General features: G+C 36.8%; 1 protein-coding gene across 4 annotated transcripts in view; it reads right to left on the reverse strand.

Annotated features, from left to right (window-relative positions):
- The window catches only part of LOC148714234 (proline--tRNA ligase, cytoplasmic-like), a 51,916-nt gene extending 33,981 nt beyond the window's left edge, over window positions 1-17,935 (reverse strand). Inside the window, exons 1-7 of one of the 4 annotated variants that reach the window (XM_088717746.2) lie at window positions 17,543-17,935; window positions 16,579-16,678; window positions 11,546-11,612; window positions 11,363-11,448; window positions 11,170-11,262; window positions 6,338-6,454; window positions 4,194-4,381 (exon numbers count right to left, since the gene is read on the reverse strand). In XM_088717746.2, coding sequence (XP_088573872.2) covers window positions 4,194-4,381; window positions 6,338-6,454; window positions 11,170-11,262; window positions 11,363-11,448; window positions 11,546-11,576 — 515 coding nt within the window. In that variant the 5' untranslated portion in view covers window positions 11,577-11,612; window positions 16,579-16,678; window positions 17,543-17,935. The remainder of the gene's footprint in view (window positions 1-4,193; window positions 4,382-6,337; window positions 6,455-11,169; window positions 11,263-11,362; window positions 11,449-11,545; window positions 11,613-16,578; window positions 16,679-17,542) is intronic. The other 3 variants (XM_088717747.2, XM_088717749.2, XM_088717748.2) reach the window with 3 other exon arrangements.
- Between the last annotated feature and the right edge of the window lie 1,583 nt (window positions 17,936-19,518).

A 19,518-nucleotide genomic window follows, 5' to 3' on the forward strand; every position in this document is an offset into this window, starting at 1 on the left:
ATTTAGGCTGCTATCTGCAAAACTGGTATAAACCATCGAAAATACTTTATAAAATGCTTTAAAATTAAAATCAGCAATCATCTGAAAAAAAAGAGGAGGATGTTAAGTAGCTTGTAGTTTGAAGTCTAATTTGAAAGCTGGAGTCAACAGGTTTTCTCCGCCTTTGCTGAGCAGCTGGGCACTCTATTCAACATTCAGTAGGCATTTCCATAATCCTGCAAATCAGGCCCAAGCTCACCAACTTGGCCTATCACTAGTCAACCGCCTGCCACTTTGGTGAATTGATTTATAACTTACAGTATCTTGTTGCCCCTTTCTCCCTACTCCCACAAAATCCTCCAGCCCACTTTCCTTTACACCCATGTTGAGACCTCCACAACTAAAGGCTCAACAAATTGTTGCCACTTGAGCCCCAAATGGTGCCAATTGAAGAGATTGTAAATTTGTAGGCTAAACTTGATCAAAGAACTGCATGTTTTTTAAATGTGTGGATCCACATTAACCTTGGTTTTTGCCTATGGTGATCGGTTATTTTGCCAATAGTTTGGGAAACCAAAATAACAAAGGAATTTGGTTTGATTTGGGTCAAAGTTTCAAATAGCAGCTACCATAGCATTACAACATTTGTTATAATGGTTTTGAAGGCATCCTGATACATTATATAATATCAATTATAAAAATTTAAAGTTAATTCATATTAGTCAATAAATTGAGTGCAACCTAACTCCATTTTCATTTGAGTCAGATTGAATCAGGTTTAAGATATATCTTATCATTCCACCTGATTTTCAAATCAAATAGGATCAACAATGATCCAAAAAATGAAAACACAAGAAACATATACAAATTGGTTTCATAAACAAAATATGAAAAAGAATAACAATTAAACATGTAGACATTATTAACAATCTCCAAGTATATTCTAATATATAATGCCAACTCTCCTAATGTGCTTGTGTGTGAGGTGTATCCAACCGTCCGCCTTCCCTCTCTTCATATCGATATTTGCATTTCTCCTTCCCATACCCCTCCCATATATCACCTGCTGCCCTGCCTCAACCCGTTCATTTCCCATCCTGCATGAACCCACTAGCAGGGTAGCTGAAGTCCATTAAAGCTTGTGATTACTAGCCATGAGGTTCAAACCTCTCATCTAGCATTCATTATTTAACCGGATCGATCTTACCTTTCAAAAAAAAAAAAAGAAAAAAAAAACACACACACGCACACGCACACGCACCTCACATGGTACGTTCTAGGTTGATTTGATTGATGGCAGCATATAAATTGTAATAAAAATCAAAATTGAAGATTAATAACATAAAAGTTACTACTAAAAGCAAATAGAAATATCTCAAATTCAAGGATGGTTATGAAAAGTATAGTGCATTAGTTTCAGGTCAATTTAGGTGTTGGGGAACTTGGTGATCCATATCCAACACATTTGGCAACAAGTAATATTTTTTAGTACAAGCCTAATCCTAATTTTAGTTTTGATAAGACCATATAAATTTCGGGTATGTTCTCAATCGGAAAAGGGTCATGAACACAATTTAGATGAACAGCCATAACAGATTGGTCTGCCTCATATGGACAAACAAATACGATCCTAGCATCCTCATTTGCTACTTTCCCAGTAGAAGTGGGTTTTATCCATTCATCCATTGCTATACAAGGAATAAATGGTGAAGCAAGTAAAATAAAATAGATGTTCAATTTAAAATATTACATGCTCCATTGCCCCGCCCTTGGCTTGTCGCTAGATGCTTGACTAGAGATTCACTTACACCTTGTTATGTTGTTGTATCAAATGAGACTTTGAAAAGAGTTATACTTACAGCCTTTCCATTGTGGCCATGATTTGCCAAATCAAGTAGTTGAATAATCCACACCATAAATAAAAAAACAATATTTAAAAAATTCCATTCTCCAAACCAACTTAGAGAACCCAATAATACCATGATCTTTTAATTATTATCTGTACCTTCCTATTAAAATAATCAGTCCCAGATATTCCAATTTAAAAACTTAAAATGATAGCGTAGAAATAATGTTGTTGCTTTCTGAACATATTATTCACCAAATTGTTTTAATAGCTAGCAAAGATGTTTGAATTTTTAAAACATACTGTTTTATTTGGATGAGCTATTAATATTATATAACAAACATTAATTCACTAAACATCAACCACTACAACAAATTAAGAGCTACACAACTGTTGTCGTTTAAGCTTCCATCAGTAATATTATTTAATATAGTGGGATGTTTTTGAAACCATTGTAACAACTGTTACAATGTCCATGGCAATTATTTTAAACCTAGACACAGATTAATCCAAGTACCATTTCATCCTTGGCCTCCTATCTTGGCCTCCTAAAATATAGGTAAATCACTATAGACGAAAGCTAAGGTTGATGTGAGTAGATCACATTAAAAAAATATCAATCAAGTTTAGCACAAAGCCTCTCCAAATGGCATGATTCAGGGTTTACATGCAACAATCCAACTACTCGTTAGAAAGAGGAGGGGGGGGTGGAGAAAGGAGTCAGGTGAGGAGTTCGGACCTTGGGAGAGGAGGGGACAGAAGATATCCGGAGGTGCAAAACAGCTCACCAAGGCAACAGACGCTCAAGTTATAATGGTGGATCTGGATTGCCAGTGCAATGTACATAACCATTGAAGTAGCTACAAAATGCTAAATAGGGTGGCCCACTGGTTAGCATAGGTGAACAAAAACCTGTTGAACCAGCAGCTTTTATATTAGGCAGTAGATGACATTTGGGGGTTTTTAGGGGATGGGAATGAGATAAATAAAATGCATAAGTCATTAAGGGCGCCGTACTGGAGGAGGATCAAGTCTTCTCTCAGAAAGGGTTTCATTGGTAGGTGAGCAACATTATATCTTCTAGTTGTTACTTGCTGCAATCCAAACTCCAAAATCTCCTTGTCAGCAATAAATTCAATCTCACATAACCAGCTACACATTTTGCTTTAAAACACATGATTTACATATCTATAGATAATAAGTTAACAAACCATGAGCTGTTGTTCAAAAAATTATTATTTTTTAATCTTCTCTCTATTTCCTGCTTTCATTCTAGACAATCTATATGACTCCCAGTGGGTGCTTGTAAGGCTTAAGGTGTTCATTTCTAGTAAGATTACATGGTCTTAGTTCGAAGAATATAACTGTAAATGATTTTAGTTCCAAAGATAAATGAAATTGAACTAGCAACCAAATCTGGCAACAAGTACTCTCATTTTTAAAATACTAACAATAACATCTGATCTCAAAGGGCTTCTAAGCACCAAAAAGAAACAGGGAGGGCCACGCTCTTTCCGGAGCAGCCCAATGCCTATGTGCAACTCAAGAATGAAACTCCAGATATGCAATGTAGAGTCAACATGTGATGCAACTAAGCTTCAACAATGATTTTAATAATGAAAAGAATTATGAAAATGATATCATATAATCACTTTGTACTGCTTACCTGAACAAGTAATTGACCCCACCTCAAAGTCTGGCATACAAAATTATCCATTCTCATAATACTCATTATGTGCTTCCAAATATTTCTGCTCTAGATATATGTTGGATGAAACTTTTGAATAGCTATCACAAACATTTATGAAATTGTTCTTGTAGATAATTGTTAGCATGGTTTTGTCTGTACATGACATACTGACTTGTATCAGTAGTGAACCAATACTCGATAGACCCTCATACCAAGTGCCAGTACCAAGAACCAAACTGTATTGACATATACTAGATGGGTACCAGTATGGGTACCAAAATTGATAATGTAAGCCTTGATTGCCATACAAAAGGCATGAATTTTAGACATATCAATAAAGATGATGTGATTTTACAACTACATATATTATAGCATTTGATATTTTTTTCATTGCTTCAAATATGCCATTTTGTTATTATTACTTTAGTAAACAGATGAATAATGACTGAATTCACAATATTTTAAGACTAAATAACACAAATATTGATGTGTATTTGCAACTTTCTAGAACAGAGCTGGTAACTAAATTTTTAAACTGTAGCATTGATTGCAAGACAGATGAAGGGGGGAAGTGTGCTATGTATCAACAACATAATACAGCATAAAAGACATAACATAATATGACCGATACAAAAAATAGAGATGCAGGAAATATTTAACAAGCATTAAAAAATGTACCTGATAAAAGGAGTAGGATGGCTGAATTCCCATCTCACGACATTGCACCACTGGTTAAGCTTCAATGGTAAGTCACGATGCCCCCTTATCCATTTAGAGTAATATGGATACATAACAGTCTCGCTTGTAGGACGGATTGCAACAGGAATTTCCATTTCAGACTGTCCAGATTTAGTAACCCAAGCAACCTAGAAATGATGGCAAACACAAACAGAAATCATAGGACACTTGGTTGTATATAACTTGGAAAATAATAACAAACTGGATTTGAGATATCTAGCAAATCTAAAAAAGGAAAAAAGGATGAAACAGTCACTGCAATGCCATTTAATTTTGAGACATTAACAGCAGCATCAGCAGACAACAATCTCTACAAAAGAATCTTCAAATTGCAAAAAACATGGAGATGACACTAGAGCTGCAAGAGAACTGTAATAACAACAAATGTGTGTATATAGTAGTATATACAAACAATCATTTCAAGGGTCAATGTAACTAGCAGGAATTGCATTCTGAAAAACAAAATGCCACACCCTTGCCCTTATAACAGCAAGTAATTCCTAACAGATGTAGCATAGTCATCAAATGCAATCACATCAATCGTTGCAATTGAGACCAGATATAAAGTGTAGAAAGTTTAAATGATGAAATAAGTAATCTTCAGACAATTATAAGAGAAGTGCTAGAAAAATAAAAACCTCTCCACCTCTACCTCCAGTTTTGCCCAGCAATATGCCAACACCTGTGATTTTTAGGAATTCTAGGAGTGTAGTATCAGAAACGGTATTAGCTGAAAAATGGAGCAAGTGGTTGGAAATTTTAGCAAACGGGACACGGGGGGCGGGGGGTGTTGTGTGGGGTGTGGGGTGCTGATGTGCAAATAAGAAAAATCACATCTATCCTAAAGAAGAACAACCACCTTTCTCGTAGAAGTTAAAAGTTAAAACTCTTGTATTTGGCAAGATTTTTCACTTAAATTCAGTGGAAAGCAAGAAACCAAGGGAAATCTTATATAAGGATGAAATCGAAGGCCATTTGTTGCCTCTATGGCATTAGAAATGCATACAAATAGGGACACACAAAAAGACTTTCCATCAGTGTGACTCCTGCCCAATTTAAAAGCCATCATTAGATAGTCTTCTTAAGGAATCTAGAAATCTTTATGGGCATGCAACAAAAAAATAAAACTGAAACTATGACACCTGATAGTTTCTGAATAACTCTATACAAAATTAAAGGTATCATCAACACTAGCCCTGTAAATCATCTTCAGCCGATATTAAAGAAAATAAAGAGATGCTTGGGTCAAATAAACCCTATCTAACCCTTATCCTAACACTAACCAGTGTCTCTTGTCTTGCCAAATATCCACCCCATTTTATCCTCAGCTTCCTACACTTTCTTCCTCATATTCTCCTCCAATTCTCCCTCCTCTCCTATCCTCACCTCACATCTTCTCCACATGCACATGATTGAGCCAAGTTCAGGTAAGACCATTTGGAACACCTAGGCCCAGGGCAACACAGCCCAAACCTATCCATCCAGCCTATATTCACTTTCTTTGTAATATTTGAAAACCAATGGGCATCCATTTATTATTCATATATAATCTTCAGCATGGTTTCAAATACCAATATCGAACCCCACTGATGATGTGTACCGAAACTGACAGCATCAAAAAAAAATGAAACCTGTCAGTACATACAATTGAGACAGGTATCGCCGATACGGACTGATGTGGCATGTAGATACCAATACACAAGGTTTCAGCATCCTGACACCTATACCGGAGCAGATTTTATGTCGGAATGGAACAATATCGACGGTACCTTCCCATTTCGATGTTTTTCGAAATCATTATCTTGAATCTTTACAAACATTATTTTACTACAAGCGAAAATAGATATTTTTAAGAGAAAACGTCCATATATGGAAATACAACATCCACACACATGGGGAAAAAATCATGTACAAAAAGTTAACATCATAGGTCAAAAAAATCAATTTAATATAAGAAATAGAGGGAATAAAAGATATTGACAATATGCAATAACTTCCTCATGAAATCTATATAAGACATAGTCCCCTCAAGCCTTCAATAACGAATATATTAACATATTTCTACAAGAAAATCCTTATCATACCTCAGGAGCAAAACCTTCTATATGATCTTTCTCCTTTTGTAGAACATTCTCAGTTACAAAAAGAGGGAAATACGCATTCTTGATATTCATCTTCTTTATTTCTGGATCAAAAAATGCCTGCACATCCATGCAATAGAAGAATCAACAAATAAGGCATTTGACATCTTATAATACAAAAGCAGATATCAATAACATCCAAATTACTAATGTTCTTGAAATTCAAGCCATATAAACTCAAATAAAACATCAACATGTCCCAAGATACTAATAGTTATAGCATCCTTTTTTTGACATCTATAAGGCATATCCGAAATAAGAAAGCTAGTTTGCTGAATCTATCAATCGATGTTTCGGAAATTGAACCAGCAACGGACTATTAGCGCACAAAGAAATCAAATCAACTCTTCCCAACAGCCAATATTCTTCCCAAGGTCCGCAATTTCGATACTGAGTACCATATCGATACCGTATCGGCTCAGTTTGGTACGGTATAGTATGATGCGCCCCTATACCAAAATAGCCCCTTAGCCATTTTTCTCAATTTTTATCTCGATACGCCTCGGTTCGAGCCAGTATGCACCTTAGTACACCTCAATACAGGTCGATACATCTCGGTATGGGATGGTATGCCTCGGTGCGGGGGTACAGGACTTGTACCGACTTGAAGTTAAGTTTTATACTGGTTTCCTCCCAGTACAATGCGATACATATGAGGGACATGGTTGGGCCACAAAACCTATGATTTGTCCTAGACAATGAAGGGAAAAAAACTGATCAAAATATCTGTGATTCAGCCAAAAAGGAAAGAATAAAAGAAGAATCACAATTAGGACCTTCTGATCCTATATCTTGCCATAGACAAGGAAAAGGGAGGTAGAAAGGAAAGGAAGAATGGAATAGGTTTGCCTTGCCCTAACAAAAGAAGGGAAAGAAGAAAAAGGGGAAAAAAGGGGAAAAAAGGGAAAGGTTAGGGCTTGCCAACCTCTTATTCCTTCTTATTTAGTATCTACACATAAATGTGTTTATACACACCTATTGCAGTGACTCAATACCTCTCCCAAAAAAGGCTAGACAATAAGGTATTACTTGGATTATTTAGCCTTGTATAAGTATCCAATATCTCGCCAGTGCATGGGGACTAAATGCATGTCCTCACATGTCCTTACATACTTGCCTCGTTTGCCTTGGCATCCTTGCCAATCCAGGGGCCTAATCTCAAACACAATCGCATAGCATGATTGGCCCCTGGTCCACATGGACCATCCAAGTCCGCTCTGATACCGTTTGGAACGACCCACGACTCCACCCAGAAAGGGCTAGCCAAGAAGGTCTTATCTAGATTCCTTAGCCCTGTAACAAGTATTCAAATCTCCCCAATGCCAATAACCAATGTGGGACTAAAAAGGGTCCTTAGGCTTATAGATGTAATGTACATAAATTATTTACATACATTATATATATAGCCATGTCCACATGTTTTTGTTTTCAATGATTGCCATGTTAGATTCTCCAAGGCATTGACACCCATGTTTGATGTCCAGACGTCCAAATAACATTGCAGCAAACAAGTTTAATGATAGAATTTGGCTATTTATGTCTTAAAGTCAATCAGAATGATAAATCATTCTACACCTTAAAATGCCAAAGTGGAGACTATCCAAGCATTGCCAACAGTAACCTCCCAATGAATCTAGTGAATTGGGAGGGGTCTCGCACATCCTAGGGAAGCTTAAGAGATCCCTTTTCTCGAGAAGAAAAAGAAGAAACTAAGACACACATCCATCCCAACCTAGATCCATCAAACAAGTCGAGATCCACCGGTCCACTACTGCATTTTTTTTTAAATGGAGGTCAATGGCCTATGTTGGAATATACATATATCTATATATTCGCATGGTGCACATATAAGCATGCTTGTCCATGGAAATTTAAATTCATTACCAAAAGGAGGAAAAGTGAGTGAAACTACAACTATATTGCAAGCATATATTTTATGTGTAAATTGTAGATGTGTCCTTTATGCAAACACATACATATATATAAATGTATGTGTAAATATATGTATACCTATGTATGTATGTATATATGTATATGTATATACATATATCTATATATTTGTATAGTGTACATATATATATATAGACACACAAGTATTGATGTACACAAGTATATAAGTACGTATGTAGTACATAAAGATGCATGTATACATATGCATTTGCACATAATGTCTTTAATGAAAGAAATAGCACAAACAAGCACAAGGACACATCAAAACATATATAAACACCTAAATAATTTCAGCCACACCCACAGAAAGTTCCACATGTGCACATGCACACACACAACATACTCATTTCAATATACATACAAAATGCACTTGCAATCACCCACATTCACGTACACATGCACAACATATAGGCTTGCATTTAATGCACTTTGGCACCTAAGCAAGCATGCACAATGCTTGCTTTGTGAGCACCTTAACAGCATCACCTAGCCTCGAGGTAGGCAAGTTGCTAAGGTTGCACCAAGGTGTAACTTGCACCTTTAACAACACTAGTTTAAGTACAGTCATATTGAAGATAACTTTATCGAAGAGGTTAATGAAAGAATTTAGGACTAAGCAAGAAGCATAAAAAAACTAATCTAGTATTAAATTGGGAACCTTCCATAACCTATATGAAGATTTAAAATTAAGGTAGCAGATCCCACACAAGTTTCAAAACTGAAGTTGTGCAGCATCAGTACAGTTAAAACGGTTTGAAATTGTCAGCACTAACAAGAATAAAAAGGAACCAATACATATCAACTCCCATTCTCCCAATGTGTCCAATCTAATGGTATGCAACCAATATGGTCAATGCAAACATATTCAGGTGGGAACCAATATCCTGCTCCCGTACCAATCTTGTTTTCCTATCAGAACAGTAAGGTACTAGTACTATATCAAACCAATGATATTTTAAATCCTTGGATTGTAATTTATGGGATTAGTGGCATACAACTAAGTAGCCAACCCTAAAGTCAAAAAAAAAGATTGGAACTATAATCTGCCGACGTATGGTTGCCTACCTATCATTATCTTCATTCCATATTTTTCAGGTCTCTAAAGCTAGAAGGAAGCCCTAGATAGAAGTTAAGTCTAGCAAGAAAAAACAAATGTAAAAAGCAATTTGTGATATCTCGAAATAGAGTGAAAACCTAAAAGTTTATTAAGCTTAAATAATCCAAAATTTCCTATTAGAAAGTACTCATGCTGTATGAGGGAAAGATTGCTGTAAAAAATTCAAACAGAACATAAAGGGAACATTGCCATGGGCATTAATAGGAATCACTTTATCTGACAATCTTGAAGTTATCTTTCCATATATCTACTTGTACATCAAAATAAAAAATTAGTGGTAGTTGTCTTAAAATATTATTAAGATCATGACACTAGCAAAGCAATAATCTCAATATTCCAAAGATGCCAATCATGGCATTTATGTTAATATTTAATTTCCTTTATAAAGGATACATATGCATCTAGCAAAAAAAAAATTAAAAACTGTTTCCAGCAAAATTATTGTAATGAATTTTTATGTGCCATTCAGTTAAAGTTAGGCTACCAACTTTTGTTAATGAACATTTCAGAGGATGGCAAAGAAGCTGGCAGGACTTATCATGTGGTCGTTATAAAATCTGAAATATTCTATAAAAAAACAGATTACAGCTTCCTGTTATGTTTTCCTCAGAAAAAGCCAGTCCAAGTGAGGTTTATATGCTAACGAAATAGTAACATGTTGTCCTACAAAATAAATAATGCAACATATATTGTGATTGAAGGGCAAAAGTGTATGCATATATGTAAGTATGTACATACGTCTGTACCTACATCTAACTATATATGGAGTTATGGACCCTGTTTCAATATACATCCCTGAATGGGTTGTGTTTTAGATATTCATCAATAGATCTGCAGAAAGCATGATGCTTGTTGCACTCATAAATATTTATGGAGATCTCATGAAACACTGCCATCCATGTCTATTGCTTGTAAATAAGTATTCCAAGACCAATTTGCGTTGAGCGATGAACAAATTGGCCAGCCAAGTGATGCAAATTGACTAAATGTGGTCCATTTATTCCTAAACGATGAATTGGACATGGCTCTCACCTAGTTAAAGAACAAGTCTGGGTCAAAACTACTCTAGTTCAAAATGGGTTTAATCTTACTAGATAGAACAGGTCTACTCAAATTTATCAGAATTTTGGAGATCAGGTACAAAATCGCCTCAGATTCCAATATGAGACAACTCATACAGGATCATACGTATGTCTGCCTATCCCGTTGCACCATGACTGAGAAAACTGCAGCATTAACAATCAACAAGACTGGCTACTTATCCCTTGGAAAGCATGCAGTCTTCTTATTGGTTACGATTTTTCAGAATTGGTCCACATAAGAGTGAGCAAGTTGCCAGATCTGTTGGCTTTCTTGCTTGTGTAGAAACCCTAATCAGACATCACTAACGAACACTCCCCTCCCCTCTTTTACCAAAAGCCTTATACCTGTAAAAGATCACGGAGGAATAGACAGTTTATCAAATTTACAAACAAAATAGCCCAGTTCAATCATGTGATCTCCAGATAAATATTTTTTTAAGAGAAATAATAGCATAGCAAATACCAGCAAGGAAACAAAAAAAAAAGTGTATTTTAGAAAGGTTGTCGTCTCATAGATGAGTTAATAAAATTACGCTACAAGAAATTACATGACCAGACTACCAATAACTGGTACGACAAAAACAATTATAATTTACCAATACAAAGCCAGAAATCAAAGAACTTACTTGTAACATTTCCCAGATTGCCATCGTCCATGGCCTTAAGATATAGCAGCCAGAAATGTCATAGTATTCAATCATTTCGCCAGCAACACAAACCTAGAAACATGTAGAAAATAATTCATGTTACTACCATTAACAAGAAAGAATGACGATTATAATGTAGTGAGAAATTTAAAACATTTGTACTCCTGTGTACCTCAGAATACCATTCTCCAAAATCCTTATCTTTCTTATAGGTCAAACCTAGACGAGTTTCTTTCTTCACTTCCTTCTTCCTTGCTGCTAAGATACATTAAAAAATAATGCTGTTCATACCGCTAATAGACTAGAAAAGTACAATGGTATCTACGATGTACAAATCTGTAGGGTTAATACACACCATTACTGGTATCAATATTTCTAGTCGCCATGCCTTCTGATAGAGTAATGCCTGATCGAAAAATCCCCTAAATCACAAGCAAGATTAATTAGAGTTTAAGAATTGAAAGGAAAAAAGGATAACAAAATGGATTCTTTAGCATATACAGAGGAGATGGTTATAATATCAGCTCATCAGGGTTGTAAGTATCCTTGTAAACCAGCTAAGCAATATGCCAGAAAAGGAAAATGGATAATCCGTGGGTAACAAAGCAGCTTGCTTAAAGAAAACCGTCCCTATTTTCTTCCTTATCTAGTGTGTAATTTGTTTCAATCAAACACATTGAAGATGCAAATAATCCCATCCACAACAGAAGCAATGGGATCAAAGCAGAAACAATTATGAATCACAAAATAGGCGCTAGTGTCATATATAAGAGGAGTTCATATTACAACAGAAGAGTGCAGTTTGGCCCAGTTGAACAGATTTTCTGCAAGCTACGCACAACTCTGGCCTAACATTTAGCAGTTCAACAATGCCAGAGATATTATGGCCCTACCCAGGGGTAGTCTGGGTGATGGCTTACCGCCATTATGTAGCCCACTAGACCACTGGCCATGGAAGGGGGAAGGGGAAGGGGGTGAAAAAGAACCATCACCCATATTTTTCTTCTTTTGTTTAATGTCTAAGAATGGTTAAGACTTAAAAAGTTTTAACACCTCAACCAATTCCTCACTGACCAAATTAGAAATGTGTTTAGAAAAATAATCAAAGGGGAAAACATAACAACCATTGATAATAATCAATGAAACATATAGCATTATCAGGAGAAGTTATTTATTTATTTATTTTGTTTCTATATTCTCTTCAATGGGTAAAAAGGTTGCGAATTTAAAACCTCAAAATTTGCAATTTTCCTTATTAACAAGTCAAGTGAAAGGATGAATATCCTCATCATCCTCACCAACATTGCAATAAACACAGTTTCTGTTTGCAATAGTCTGCAGCCCGTCCCATTGTGCTACCATACCTGTCTTAACGTCATCCCGATCAAAAGGCGAGATCCATGCAAAACCCGCCCTAAACCGGCGGTTCGAGCGAGCAGGCCGGTTTTTGTGATATTCAATTGTGCTTTAGATGAGACGTCTAGGGTTTAGTTGCGGGTTTCCTCTCCTTTCACAACGCATCACCCACCAAGTCGCGAGACCAGATCTTCCACTTCCTACCCGGTGCCGCCGCCGCCCCCACCTGGTATGCCTCTCTGTTCCCCTCCCTCCATCTATCTGTCTCCTTCTCAACCCCAATCCTATTCTGGTCGTTGTTTTTTTGTTTGAAAAATGATCTCTTTTTTTAGTGTTAGATGTTTCACTAACTACCGTTCATTCTCTCTAGATCCCACCAATAATTCACTAATTCAGTCCCTAGTCGGTACTCTATAATTGGTTAGAGGAAGCCGCCTTTTTTAAGAAGAAAGATAAGAATCAGCCTTCAGTTCATTCCGTTTCATGACAGTAGGGAATACCTTGATTTAATTTGATGAAAATTGAAAGTTTGTTTTTAATAAAGTGACATCTTTCTGTTTGTTCCCTTTTTTTTCAAACAATTTGTGTTTAAACTTTTATACGCCCCCACAAAAATTATAAGACATAGTGTAAGTTGATTTTTTTCATGTATATATTTTCAGATCTATTTTCTTTTAAATAGATCTATTTTTTTTTAAATAGATCTATTTTTTCATGCAATTTTTTTCATGTAAATTGCATCCATTATATCATCCCTAAGATTTCAAATAGTCTCCCTCTCGGAGTACCTACCCACAAGATTTTGACATACAAAAATCACAGCATATCAAAACTTGATCCTTTCTATTTACCACACGTAGTAAGTTCTTTTGATCTCCTTCAAAAGAATTCCAAACTCCCAATCTTGGATTAAAATGCTATAATTATATCCCAAAGAAATTAATTTCTCTTGATTCTACATAGAGATCATAATTGGCTTAATAGAAATAGGAGAAATCTTTAGTATCAAATCCTCTTAATATTCTATAATCATTTTTTTCTTTTCTTTCTCCCACATCATTCCAACAAATAAGAGATCCATGTTAAAACATTCCAAGGCTAAGACCAACCAAGGAATCATCAATCGTAAATGCTAAATTTAACATGCCCAAGATTCTCCCAAAAGTTGTCAACAATAGAAGATCCACTGGTGAAAATTACATAGCTACCTTTAGATCATCCATAGAATCAACAACATTCTCCTGAAACTAACTCAAGTATTTCATCATAATGCCTTTTAGATCAAATATTAATGATCTTAACCAGTTTCAAAATAAGTCAAACCACCAGACTTCCGCTGTGCACTCTGATTTAATCCATTAAATACTCTAAGGTCTCTAAATGATTTATGACCAAAATATCACTTTGCACTAGGAATAAGAAAATCCAGATTTCAAAACTTTAATTGAAATTTATGTAGAAGATACTAACCATAACTAACCCTCAAGCCATTAATCAAGTTTAAGGTCACTACATGATCTCCACAACTTAGAATCCAAAATATCCAGATTTAATTAACTCTGGCTTTCTTAGCAATTCAATTACATAATTTAGATTAACCTTCCTTCCAAAAAAATTTACTTCAAATTCAATGGGTTAAAAATCATTGAGCCAATATCACTATGATTAGAAATTAACTCTATCAACCTTCAAATCTTTCTTCACCAAGATTCTTAATATGTATGATCAATGCTACATATGATAACTCACATAAGCATCTCAAAATCTAAATCTCTACTCAATGGCAAAGATTCCTGGTTAGATCATAAATCTACACTTTAGTTCAAGTTAACACATCCAATAGTCTCCAACAATTATAAGAAAAATTCAGTAGCCCAATCCAAATATATGAATTCAATAATTAGAATTTTCCCATCAATATGCCAACTCAATAGCCTCAAAATAAAATCAAATATATCAATAGGAAATAGACCTATTTGTAATATCCAAACATGCCCAAAAGAAAAAAACAAAAAAGGATGCAATGCCGCCCGGAATGCAAGGTTTTTTCCACGCGTAGACGTCTCGACGATCTTGCTCGGACCGATGAAACACCTGATAGATGAGGACTAGAAATTGCTGAATCAACTGCTCCTCCAGAATGGCTGGTAATACCACTTAAGGGCGGATAGACCGTCCACCCAGTGCCGGTACCCACTTCTACTAAGGCTGGGCTTAATAGGAGCAAGAGACTTGGTGGCAACAACCAGAATGATAATACCACATACAGATTCACATACATATTCAACTTCGAAGAACATTCCTTTCAATATTATGAGATCTTCTTAGCTCACTCCAATACTATGGAAGATCTACATACAAATCACACTCTAATAATTAGCAGCAAAACCAAAAGTACGATCACATCATAACCCATATCAAGTTTGAACTTCCAGGTCATTTAAATAATATCTGAATATGGTATAACCGATATGCCATTGTTGACCTTCGTACAATTATCTTAGGTCAAACCTCTTTTTTTTTAATCATGATCAAAGACAATTTATACTTTCCTTCCACACTCATCGAAAACCAAACCCGATGCATACATTTTATCACTATGCCCAGTGATCTTACACCCTAAGCACCGAATTTAATTGTCACGTCCCAAATGATCATAACCTTAAGCTATGATATTTTTCTATCACAATTCCTAATGATCTTAAACGTCAAACTCTAATGCCACTAAGGCTACAGTCCCTAGTGGTCTTAAACCGTAGATTATAATATCATTCCTGTTACAATCTCAGGTGATTATAAACCAAGGCTCTGATAGTTTTTCTATCATAATTCCCCACTCACACTCACCTGAACCTAAACCTCAGGATATCTTAACCTTAAGCTCTGATACCACTCTGTCACGCCCCAAACCCAGCTCCCGGGTCCGGTACGCGACCGGCCGCATGAGCCCTAGAGCAGTGCCCTAAAGATCATGCAAGGCCTATGATTAACAAAAATTCCAATAAATCCACAACTAATTTAGAAATTCAAATAGACAAATCCGACATGTCCAAATAATCAAATTAGTTCAATTACGAGCTCTTCAAATGTTCATCAACATCAAAGAAGAATAAACAACTAACTAACTAATGACTCTGGTGCTCGCACTCTGCGCCCATCCCATCCAACACTATGCATCCTGCAACTCTGATAAAGAAAAAGAAGAAAAGGGGGTGAGCTTTACAGCCCAGTAAGAATCCCTACACATCCATACCAACACAATAATAATATGAATTTGAAAGCCACGACAAATCGATGCACATTTCATGAAATCATAAACCGGCTATCAAAAGGCTCAAATAATCAATATAAGTATGTACGTCAAATATCAATGAAAGTCCAACCACGCAAGAATGATATAGCATACGATAGCACATAAATCTTCATTAATGTTTTCAATGCTTTTTCTTTCCATTCTATATTAACTTGATCCGGATCAATTATCTTTCCGACTTTGGGCTACATCCCGGTCACGTTTCCGGCCCGTGACGGGGCAATCGATAGTATCACATTTCCAGCCTGTGATGGGGCAATCGATAGTGTCACATTTCCAGCCTGTGACGGGGCAATCAATAGTATCACATTTCCAGCCTGTGACGGGGCAATCGATAATATCACATTTCCAGCCTGTGATGGGGCAATCAATAATAACGAGATAAGCCCAAAGTCCATGTTCATTTAATCAATTCACAAACACACATCCATTGCCTTTTTCACTTTATTTCCGGCCTAGACTAACCATGGTCACGTTTCCGGCTCGTGACAGGGCAATCACTATAACATGGTTAGTCCATACCACCACAACCATAAATTCAATTATGCAGGTATAAGTTATACACATACAAGCCTCCATCACACTACCAACCACAAGCCAACACGATCAAAATATAATTAAATATAAAACTATTTTGCTTTGTCTGGATCATAGCATATCAAACATATATAGTGCAAAAATATGTATATCATGTAGGATTGGCGTACAAGGAATCTTACCGAAATTGTAGACAGACTCAAACACAGATTTGGATCACAACCTACGAGCTGGGGTGCTGAGTCCCCTGATCAAAACCTCCTGGCACCGCTGACTCTTCCCCTACAACATCAATTATAAATCACAAACTAAATTATTTAATATTAAAATATTCTGAACTATAATTCTCATCTGTTATGGGGTCCATCATCAGGTCCCCAAACATCTCAATCCTCCCAGATCTAGGGCAGTCGGGATAGCCCGACTCCCATCTTGTACCACCGGCCTACGTCGTCGCCAGCCGTGGCCGCTGCCACGCCGGCGATGATGGCCGGTCCCGGTAAAGAGACCAACATAAAGGAATGATTCCTCTCTCTTCATGGTTGGGAGTACATCTCCCTCCCTTAAATCTTTTTGATCCAAGGGCAACAGCCATGGTGGCTTTGCCCTCTCCTTCCCCAACTCGACAACACCACTGGCCGAACCATCGCCGGCTGCCACTGTTGCAGTCGCCGGCGATGGTGGCCGACCAAGAGAGGGAGAGAAGGAGAAGTTTCTTCTCCTTCTTCTTCTTCTTCCCCCAAAACCGGCAGACCTCCCCTCCCCTCCAGCATCACTGACAGGAAGCCACCATGATGGTGGCTCGGCCTTCATCCGACGGCAGCCACACAGTGGCTCAGCTTCCTCTGTCGTCGCCGGCCGGCGGCCAACCCACGCGAAAGGAAGAGGAGGAGAGATGGGATCCCGAGGAAGAAGACCTCGGATCCACCCTCCCTCATCACATACAAACCCTCTCTGGCCCCCTCACAGACCCAACCAACCTCACCCGCCATGAATCCCGGCCAACCCGGCGGCCGACGGCGGCGGGATCGGGAAGAGAGAGGCCGAAACAGGGGTACCCTGTTTCGGACTCTTCTCCGACGATTCACCGGCCAAAAACCCCTCCAACGCCACCCAAAAACCAATCAATGAAGCACAAGGGCTTACCTCGGTCCGGCGGGATGCTCCGGCGGCCCTTCCGGCGAGAAATCGGTGGAGAAATCCGTGAGTAAACCCACGGATCCGAGGCCTCTTCGTGTGTTTGGTGGGGATCCTCCTCCTTGACCCGCCGGCTTGCGAAATCCGCCGCCTTCCCCCACGATCGCCCTCTTCTCCGGCGGTCAAGCTCCCCCGACGACCGGCCTCCTCCGGCGATTGCCCTCTCTAGCGCCGCTGCCTCCAACTTTTTTTTTTTTGTGGTGTTTCTTCTCCCACGATCGTATATGGTGGATGGGCCCGGTCTTTTCGGGCCGGCCCATCCACCCCTCTCTCTTTTTTTTTTCTTTTTTTTTTTTAGAGGTATTACATCAGTAGCACTGCGGGCCTGCGGCCCAATGGCCTGCATGTCTTAAAAAAATGATCCAAAAAAATTGGGTCGGGTCGGGTCGGGGTGCGGGTCGAAATTGGGCGGACCCGACCCGACCCGAAAAATAGAACGGGTCCAAATTTAAGACCCGACCCGGCCCCGCGGGTCCTAAAATGCGGGTCGGGTCGGGTCTTAAGCGGGTTGGGTCGGGTCGGGTCACGGGTTGACCCAACCCATTTGCAGCCCTAGCTATAACCCATACTTAACTCATGGTTGGAAACCACATTTCGTATCCATCTTTTAGCATAGAGTTAGGCCAAATGGATTGGGATGTGTCAGATGGGTAAAACTAAAATATTTTTTTATACAAATCAGATAAATATAAATATATAAAAAATAAATTTTAGTATTTTATATAATATTAGATAAAATAAAAGTTTGAGATATAAAATATACCAAATCAAATTTTAAATAATAATAGAAACAAAAAGTAGAAATAATTTTTTTTAGATAATCAAATATTTTTTAAATAAAAAAACTAACTATCAAATAGCTAAGCATGTACCTTGTAGTTTTTCATATGATTAATCATACTATTTTCTTCTCCATTATTTCTATAGTTATTATCTATGTTCTTTTTAAATCCGTTGCAAGTTTTTGAATGAAGAACCACCAATGCCGTCAGATCTAAACAAAAAACTGGCTCCACCATGGCTAAATAAAGTTGGATACAAATGGAGTAAATTGCTATTCCTATATTTTGATGGCACAGCTAACTAAATTGATAAACTTTGTCCGAATCTAGTAAGAGAACAAACAAAAAGTACCTATCTAATAATTTTAATTTTATTAGTCATTTCTCGTACTGTCGTTAATGGTGTTGAAGCTTGATGGACAGTACGGTCATATTGCAGTGGAAAAAAGAGAAATCCAATTAAAAAAAATTAAAAATTTGAAGTCGATATGCTTCTCACCTAAAATTGAAAGATGTCGCCGTAATTTTCAAAATACAAAAAACAAGCACCTTAAAAAAATCTTTTACAAAAACACGAAGACAACCAAACCAGCTCACAACCAATCTTAGCTGATGATATGATACAGATTCGTTCTAATCTTGTGACTAAGTACGTAAACATATGTCAGTATTGTTGATTTCAATAGAAAACTCCGTGTTTTTTTTTGTTTATCAAGTCCTCATCTTTTTCAAACAATCTAGATCCTTATAACTAGAGGAGAAATTGGACCAGATGATATCCATTTGGATTTATTTTTGTATTCAAATTTATCATGATATGGATAAAAATTTGAGTATTCAACTAATATTCGTATCTGTATCTATATATCTAAAAAAAAAATATACGGATATGGATAAATAATTATTTAATTTATATCCAAATATCTGATTCTATTTGTAACCATATTTAATTTTATACAACATTCATCAATCTTTAAGAAACCAAATGACAAGATAATATACTATTAACTTGATATATCATCAATTTAGTAATACTTTTGAGTTTTGATCATAAAATTTAGTTATTTAATTTATATCTATTATAAATTCATATTTTCAGTATTTATTTTGTATATATATTTATATAAATTTTGATATATATAT

The sequence above is a fragment of the Phoenix dactylifera genome, chromosome 3, assembly GCF_051530095.1.
Source record: "Phoenix dactylifera cultivar Ajwa chromosome 3, Ajwa_hap1_PhDact_Kaust_v1.1, whole genome shotgun sequence".
Taxonomy (NCBI): Eukaryota; Viridiplantae; Streptophyta; class Magnoliopsida; order Arecales; family Arecaceae; genus Phoenix; species Phoenix dactylifera.